We start from the raw sequence: 9,228 nt of genomic DNA on the forward strand, positions 1-9,228 counted from the left end.
TAAGAACATTACTTAAAGTTTAGGACAACTCCATAAAAAATATCATAATAATATAAAATTTATATGTTCATAAGTTACACTATGAACGGCTATCGCTGTTAATAGTTACAAAATAACTTAAACAAAATTATGATATGTGTTTTAATTATCATAAAAAATACACAAGATTTCCAACATGATCGATCATTATTAATTATTAATTACAAAAGTTATAACTTATTAATCTGTTAAATATATTATATGTTAAAAAAATAGAAGATATGTAAAAAAAAAACTTGCTAGTTTAACTTATTGAAAAACTTAATTTATTTATCGGAGAAACCAAACCCAGCCGATTATTCGGAGTCCCCTTTTTATGTATCATAGTAGAAAACAGAAATCACCTTCCCTCCCTCTTTCTCGCTTCCTTTAAATTCGTATAACCCCTTGTTTTTTCATGGCACGCAGATTACACACGCGCCCTTACATTGTGAAGAACTAGTTAAAACTTGAAAGAGTACTTGAAAGAATAAGAAAGAAGAAAAAAATAGTGATTGTGAGCATGCATAGTTCCTGGGCAGCAGCGGTGAGAAAACCCACCACACCAACCCTCTCTTCTTTTTCTAAACAATTTTACCGTCCACTTTTTCCCCAGACTAATAAAAATATTAACAATGGTGCATTAGTTTCGACAAATCTTTGTGGTGGTGTGTTGAACAATAAATTTAAATTTACCGGCGAGGACAAGAATAATAATAGTAGTAGTAATAATGGTAATAATTTTTCAGTTCTTGAATTTTTTGTGAGATCAGTGTGCATGGGTGGTTTTGTAATTGGATCCAGCTTAGGCCTTAGTTATTGCTCTAACTCTGCAATATGCTATGCTGATGATGGTAGTGCACAATCCCTATTTGCTGACAAGAAGCCCATCTCTCTGTTTTCAGGTATGATCAGTACACATAAATCCAAAATTTTAATTTGATGATTGTGGCGGTATTGTATCTGTTTTGTGTTTGCTTTTTTCATATATTTTTTTGGTAATTATAAATTATAATAGAAATTATGCTGGTATGTCTATTTACAAATTTTTATGTTGGGGACGGGGGTATGTTAGGTTAAAGTTCATAAGTGACCTTTTCCTCTTGAACTAGCCCCATCTTTTGATATGGACCTGATCCGGATGTTTGATACTTATAATCATGTGATCCGCATCCGATCTGAATCCAACTACAATTATTAGGAATTGATACCTGGTCATGTTTTCTGGATCACATCTACAAAAAAAATTACTCTTTCCAATATCATTATGGCTTAAAAGTTAAAACTGAATCAAGAAGAGCTCTAGAGTAGTGAGTAATGCGTAATGAGTAAGCCGCTTTGAGGATGAGTGGTGAGAGAGCATAGTGAGTAGTGATCGACAGTCATTGCGAGGCTAAAAATTTATTCCCACCATTGATTTATCTCCAAATCACAACAACAAGTCTAGAACATGAAGCCCATAAAAGAAACAGATATCTAGAACGTGTGCAGCGAGGAAACAAGCAACGGATTGAGCTACAACAGAAAGGATACGGCTATCTAGAAATTGTACAGCGAGGAAACAAGCAACGGATTGAGCTAAACTCTGTCCGTTGCTCTAATGCCTCGTTACCTATACCTCACCTGCTCTTTAAAATTCTAAATGATTGCTAAGGAAGCAGTCTTCTGAATAGAATCAAAACACCTATGGCAGCTCTTTTCTTGTCTTTTCATCAACAATTTATTCCATAATTGAACATATATCACAAGGAAGATTCACTGTCACTTCAATTTTACAGTAGTAATATATTTGAAACTAGTTGCTCATATTTTGAACCTTGCTCTCATGCATATTACTACTATCCATTGATCAGATCGTTCGTGATGATGATTATAAATACATGGCTACTTGCTTTTAATTACAGATTCTTACAGGAAAAAAGTTTTCTTCAAGTATGAAAAAAGAATTAGAATGCAGAGTCCTCCTGAAAAGGTAAGCAGTTTTTTTCCCTTGAAATGCAAGTTGACATTACCAAAATACATAAACTGACTTTTTTTATTCATCTGTGAAATTATGTCCTAGATTTATCTTTTATATTAGACAATTTCACTCTCTATACATGATTAAGTACAAGAACGCTTGAAAGAAACCCAGAGATTGTGTTAGCATTAGTAATGCAATGTATTCACAAATCAGGCAAACCTATTTTTAATTTTTTTAAACGAATGGTCCAAGGAACTCCATAGGCGTGCATCAACCTGCAGGCGATATCTTGACTCTGGTGTAAACATTCGATGTAATTATGCCGACTAATATGGAGTATTGAATCTGAACAATTTCCAAAATTCTTCAGCAAGATCCTATAGAGTATAGACCAAAGTCCTGTGAAGAGTACGAGTGCTGTATTATTATTGTTATTATTATGAAATGATCATAATCATTATTGATCACATGCTCAAGTTTTTGTTCCTAAAGTTTTCTCACTGGTGTCATTATCAGGTGTTTGAGTACTTTGCATCATACAAAGCCCCAGGTGGAGAAGTGTTCATGACACCTGCAGACCTGATGCGGGCTATTGTTCCGGTATTTCCACCATCTGAAGCTACTCGTGTTCGAGAGGGATGTTTGAAAGGGGAGTGTTCTCCAGGAGAGTTACAGTGTGCTCCTTCAGAGTTCTTTATGCTGTTTGATACTGATAATGATGGATATATATCATTTGCAGAGTAAGTGCCTATATCAAATATTTTTTATATTAACAATTAACTAATTAACAGGTGTTCATTACATCACAACCATTTTGAACGAAGTGCTTGTTAGATTAGTAAGTTTTTGTCAATATAAAGAAATACTCTTAAGCTCAGTTTTACTTTTACTGTGACAGGTACATTTTTTTTGTGACACTCCTAAGTATCCCGGAATCAAGCTTTTCTGTAGCATTTAAAATGTTCGACCTTGACAATAACGGGTACGACTCTCTTTACCTGGGAACCTAAATAATACTGTGACCTACTTCGACATGACCTATTCTATATTAATTTGTTTTCTGGTTAATCAGTTTATTATTTAAACTTGTGCTAGCATATTGTATACCGGTCTTCAATGCACTCTTGAATTGGATATCTATTTGCTGAAGTCTTGGCTAATTGTATACCTTGTGCTACCATAGTGTATACCGGTCAGCAGTTTATTTAAATTTAACGAAATCACAAGCGTTAGTGAAAATAGGATATCTTTTCCAAAAAAATATTAAGAGGAAATTTGTACAGAATAAGTCAAGTGTCACTTGGCATCAAACATGTTGATGGTTTATCAAGTCTATATATGTTCAGAAGTAAAATGTACCCTAGTAATAATCTTGCATCAAGCGTAAGTGATTTTTGTTATGTGTCTTGTTCTCACAACCTTTGTTCAGAAAATAAAATAAGTGGTTTGGGGAAAAATTGAATTAAGTTTCTGGGTTTGCTGTAGAATGATAACAATAATCTTAATGGGATGATACACTTTCCAGTTTCCACTGCATTGGCGAGCAAGTGCCTTAAATTAAGCGTGACTTAGATTTGTAAGGGAGGGTAAGTTGGTCTGTGCGGATGATTATGAGCTTCATTGTGTGTTGTTGTGATTTAAAAAAATATATGGGAACCTTGGATAGTGAATCTCCATTTCCAAGGGCATGTCTCACATTTTGGGAAGCTTACTAATGTTTATGCTGTCCTTAGACAGCAGATCCTACAAAATAACATAAATTTTGTATCTGTTACATATAATATAAATGTTTCTTAACTAGCGACGTTTGGTACAGAGAAATTGACAAGGAGGAATTTAAGAAAGTGATGAACTTGATGCGTACTCAAAATAGACACGTGTCTCGCCACAGGGACGGGTTTCGTTATGGACTTAAGGTTTCAGGTTCCGTAGATAATGGCGGCCTTCTTGAGTACTTTTTCGGCAAGGATGGTAAAGCATGCCTAGAACATGGAAGATTCGTGAAATTCCTAGAAGACTTGCATGAAGAAGTATGCATCTAATTACTATGTACTGCTCTCTTCTTTACCTGATCTGCTGTAATATTCTAGTTGTAAATCTGTTTTAACTTTTAATACACAAGATAAACCCCTCCCACTTTTCCACAAACTGTTTCCTTTTGTATGAAAATGGACCTAAATATTGCATGAAAGGTCTAATTCTAGCCAGAATTTCTTTCTCACTTGCTCATTGTAACAAGCTCCTGTACTGATTTATTTTTGCAGATATTAAGATTAGAGTTCAGGCATTATGATTACAACTCAAGAGGTGCCATTTCAGCCAAAGATTTTGCATTGTCAATGGTTGCTTCTGCTGATATGAAGCACATAGACAAGTTTCTCGACATTGTTAATGAACTAGACAATGAACCACGTCTGAGAGACATCCGCATTACCTTTGAAGAATTCAAAAACTTTGATGAGCTACGTAAGAAACTACGTCCCTTGTCTATGGCGATTTTCAGCTATGGGAGGATGAATGGACTGCTCACCAAGGCAGATTTCCAAAGAGCTGCTTCTCAGGCATATTCTCATAAGACACTATTATGTTTGTTGTCTTCACTGAAGCATAGAAATTAGTAACGTAATTGTTTACTTTGTTGCAGGTTTGTGGTGTTTTGCTCAGTGATAATGTGGTTGATATGATATTTTATGTGTTTGACGCGAATCGTGATGGAACTTTGAGTTCAAAGGAGTTCCTCAGTGTCTTACAAAGAAGAGAAGGGGATGGTGCTCTGCCAAGGGAACCAGGCATTATGGGATTGCTCACATGTTGGTTGTCTTGTACAAAGAACTGTTCTTCTAACAATCTTCTTTTGTAGAGTTGCTGGATAATGCTTTATAACATTAAAAAGTTAACGAAGCAAATAACACACTTTGCTAATTGTACAACACTAAAGCTAATTATTACTTCTAATTGTAAAAAAAAAAATCTAATACGTATAACTATAAGAAATTGTACGGCCGGGAAGCTATTTCTGTATGTGGGGGAGGGGCGGGTTAGCCCTATGCCCCCCTAACCATAAGACTCGACTTCTCATGGTAAAGATGGAAGTCTTGGTTAATTTTAGAGTATATTTTACTTCAGTGTGTGAAACTTCTTGTTTACAATCACCCCCAACACATACAACCTGTCTCCATGTGCAGGACGCAGACAAGGATTCAAATCACTGCAAAGAAAATTTATCTATATTCAAGATGCAGACCTTTTTTCGGTTTATGAGCGTGGATAAATATTTAAAATTTTAAATCCTTTCTTTCCCCATCTTGTGCCAGCTCAATAACCAGCATTGTTAAATGTGTGTGTGTGTGTGTTTTGGAAATTGAGCAGTTCTACAGATATTGAAGCAGTGGAAATATGAGAACAAGGGTGGAACGCGGATTAAAAAACACAACAAAGATATTGGTCAATAACCATGCATTTTAAAGTTTACACACTTGTGCCTACTGGAATCCCTTGTACCACATCATAGATAACAACTCTTATATATGTCATATATATATATATATATATATATTTGCTCAAGTGCGCAGGCCACCTTATAAGCGTAGATGCTCATTAGTCCTATAAGCAATTTATGGAAGCATAGTTTTCCTGCATCAAATTCAAGTGAATAATCAATGTCTGTCAGCATGGTTACACTGTAAATTATGCCTCTGCCAAACTTTTCTCGTGAAACAATCTGCAAGTCAAAATAAGTTCTCCATTAGGTACAAATACGTCCTGATGAAACCATTTGCAAGTCAAAATACGTTTTCACTGAAGCAATAAAATCTGTCACGACCTATTAGGCTACTTAGTATTACATACGACGACATAATAACAAACTCTTTCCACTCACTTTTCTTCCATAAAAATAGTTGTGGTGAAGTAAGTAATATTCTATATAAAAATGGTGTATAATGTCGTAAGATTAAACGTTTGACAGAGATAGAGAAGCTGATTTACATAAACGAGTGAGACCTGTGATGACGCGTACTTCTTATGTGCAGCTAGGTTCCTGGATTTCCCGTAAGAGATCCACTTTGGGACGTCTAGCATTATATCTCCATATATTATACAGATTTGGGCCATCTTTAAGAGTCTTCTATTTAGCTGTTGAATGAAATTTTGAGAAATTATATATACTAAATGCTTCCAGAGACTCCTAGATACTTTGCACCTCCCCAAACAATCAGGAACCTCCCTTTCCCTTCTCTTATGTAGAGCCTCTCTCCGTCCACTCTCCTCTACATATTTTATGTTTATACTTATATCTTCCTTCGCCCCCTCCATTTGAGACATTGAATAAATAGTGTGAAAGAATGCCGAATGGGAATGTTTCATTAAGAAAAGAGCTCGAGTTTGAACTTGATAAGGTAAGGTAGGCGATAAGAAATCATGTTCGAACTCTAAAACAAAATATTCCCCACCATAGAACTCGGAGTCGGGATAATTTATCATACCAAAAAATTAAGAATCCATAAACATTCGTGTTGATAACAATCGGAATTCTATATATCAGTCTCATATTCTAGACATTTTGTATTTTTGATTTTAAATTACAGCAGAACAAAGCGCGAACAATAAACAAATTAACATATATATAACTTCAAGGTAATAACAATAATAAACAGTGAGAGAAATAAATATACCTGAGAGTGAGAGATGTGGTTAGGAGGATAGACCAATACGAGAGTTCTTGGAAGAGGAGTCTTTCGATGATCGGTCAAAGTGGTGGAGAAGTGAGGAGGCTCCGGTGGTAGTGGTGGCTGTAGTAGCGGCGGCGGCGGCGGCTTGTTTACGAGCTTCCTCAATTTCGTCTTTGTCTTCGAGCTTAAGTTGGATTTTGCTGGGTTTTCTGCTCAACATCCTTTTGTTTCTCTTCTTCGCCCAAACACACAGCACACTGAAAAACACCCATTTTATAGTTTGATTGGGTTTTAGTACTGGGCTATATGAACAAAACGTTTGTTGTTGTCCCGGCCCGTTAAAATTTCAGCCATAGGCCGATGGACGGATTGGTTACATATATCGAATTTTGAAATTAATAGGGGATTTGTATAATATATTCAAATTAGTATGTTACTTTATATATATATCCCCTTTTATTTAATAACTAGCTCCTAAACCGTGCAAGGCACGGACAGTTCTTATATATTAATTTTTAAGTATTTTAATATTTATTAAATAAATTTTACAAATATTTGTAGCCGACGAATATGGACATATTTATAAAAAAAACGTAAAAAAGTGTAATATTCAAAGTGATTGTAGTATAAAGAAAAAATATTATTTTAATTTTCTTTACCGAACATTTTGCTCTTTAAAATAAATGATTTGAATTAACTACGCAATAAGAATTGATCCAAATCATTGAAGTGGAGCATGATTATTATTAATGATGGTATGGTAGCTAAAAATTTCATACTGAGACCTTTTTAGTTTTTAACGGTAATGAAAATTTTAAAATTATAGTGAAATGGACGATAGTCGTTATGTGCGTTGTTTTAAGATTTTTTTTATCTTCTCGCCATGTTCAAATATTAGCGGTAGTAACTACTTCCCCATGCAATTCATGGCATACTCGACGTCACATATTATGTGTTTACGGGATATAGATTAATTCTAAATTATTTATTCATAACTATGATTTTATGTTCATAATTTTTAACTAATTATCAATTAATAGGGAATGATCATCTCCTCTTATTATAAGATCGTGAATGGATATACATATAATTTGGTAAAGAGAATAATCTTCTTCTTTAAATCTATTTATCTCAAATCTATTTCTTTACGACATTCTTACATAGATGAATAAAAAAAGTACCGAGTTATTTTTGTATCGGTTTACCCCATTGACATTTTGCTCCTGTTGGGATAAACCTGACTATTTGATTGTGTTGTAAGACATATATAAATTAGACGTCAGTTTTAATGGTAAAAAAATAATCAACCAAATTACCAAAGTAAAGAAAATGGAAGGTAATCAAATGACTTGTGAATTAAAGATGTGTTGAAATTTGTGAAAGGTTTGGTTCGGTTCGGTTTGTATTCGGTTTAAAAATTATTAAAATCAAACTGCAACCATTTTATCGGTTTGGCTTTTAATCGGTTTGGTTATTAATTGGTTCCGTTTTTAATGGTGCGGTTTTGTTCGGTTTTGGTTTCGATTTCGAATTTTGGTTCGCTTTTGCTCACCCCTAGAACAGTCACAAACATGTACAGTATAATCTCGATAAATGAATAAATTTGGGAATGTATTTTTTTTATCGAGATTATTTATTTATTTGATAAGTTTATTTATTTATCGAATGTCCGTCTATCGATACTGTATATTTTATGCTTATGAATATCCTACATTATTTTTTTATAAAAGTAGTATAAAGAGGCTAACATGGTTCAATGGTTACGGAGAAAAATATATTTTTAAAATTATTAGGATTAGAAGATCATGCTTCGGTTTGTTGATTAGATAAAGTTGGCTATGTTACACAAGAAATTTGGGTTTAAAACGAATTTTTTTATTAAAGTTGTATGTGAACTCTAAATTTAACTATAAATAAAAAGTTGTACAATTAGAAAATACATACTTTTGTTGTTTTGCCCAAATATAAAGTTAGTATATAGAAATGAGTTATTTAATCAAGTCTCAAATCATTATATTTTATAGATATACTAAAATAAATATTAAATTAAATATAGACTAAGACACACTTCGTCCAAACAAGTAAGCTCTACCTCAACACTTGATGTTACCAAGACTTAAACAAATGTTTATCTAGCTCAAGCGGTTGATATGATAAATTTACAAACAGTTGACAGGGTTCGATTCCCATCCAAAACAACAATTTCCAGTGTTTGCTCCCGCATTTACCATTCCAAGAATATGTTATAATTTGAATTAATTAATTAGGTATAGCCAATTTCTGTAATAAAGCTTCTTAGAGCAACTCCAAATGTAATAACTAAAATGGTTAACTAAATGATGTTTATTTAAAATTTTGTTGAATCTGTAAGAGATTGTGCAGCGGTATTAGTTATAATGGTTAGCTATATTCATTAATATTATTTTATTATTATTTTAAGATGTCAAAATAAATTTAGTTTATATTTAATTAAATATAAGTGAAAATAAAAAATATATTTAATAAAATTGTAATTTTAGGAGTTTTTTTTCAAAAATACCCTATTTTGATTATTTTTTAATTTTAATTTGTAAAAAT

General features: G+C 33.3%; 1 protein-coding gene and 1 long non-coding RNA gene across 2 annotated transcripts; one reads left to right on the plus strand and one right to left on the minus strand.

Annotated features, from left to right (window-relative positions):
• Positions 1-401: 401 nt before the first annotated feature.
• LOC141688803 (calcium uptake protein, mitochondrial-like) lies at positions 402-5,310 on the plus strand. The gene is made up of 7 exons (XM_074492915.1): positions 402-923; positions 1,923-1,990; positions 2,498-2,721; positions 2,880-2,963; positions 3,798-4,011; positions 4,246-4,542; positions 4,626-5,310. The coding sequence occupies exons 1-7, from the start codon at positions 542-544 to the stop codon at positions 4,839-4,841; spliced, it is 1,485 nt and encodes a 494-aa protein (XP_074349016.1). The 5' UTR covers positions 402-541; the 3' UTR covers positions 4,842-5,310.
• A 91-nt stretch (positions 5,311-5,401) lies between these two features.
• Positions 5,402-7,005, minus strand: LOC141688804 (uncharacterized). Its single transcript, XR_012562158.1, has 2 exons — positions 6,655-7,005; positions 5,402-5,702 (listed from the first exon to the last, which is right to left on the minus strand). It is a non-coding gene; the product is annotated as an uncharacterized LOC141688804 (long non-coding RNA).
• Between the last annotated feature and the right edge of the window lie 2,223 nt (positions 7,006-9,228).

This window comes from Apium graveolens, chromosome 10 (assembly GCF_009905375.1).
Source record: "Apium graveolens cultivar Ventura chromosome 10, ASM990537v1, whole genome shotgun sequence".
In the NCBI taxonomy this organism is placed as follows: Eukaryota; Viridiplantae; Streptophyta; class Magnoliopsida; order Apiales; family Apiaceae; genus Apium; species Apium graveolens.

Bases quoted from the DNA above. Each gene is read 5' to 3' on its own strand.
- LOC141688803 (XM_074492915.1), top strand. From the start codon at position 542: ATGCATAGTTCCTGGGCAGCAGCGGTGAGAAAACCCACCACACCAACC. The intron at 2,964-3,797 runs GTACGACTCTCT...CGTTTGGTACAG, and splicing joins TTCGACCTTGACAATAACGG to AGAAATTGACAAGGAGGAAT. The intron at 4,012-4,245 runs GTATGCATCTAA...TTATTTTTGCAG, and splicing joins TAGAAGACTTGCATGAAGAA to ATATTAAGATTAGAGTTCAG.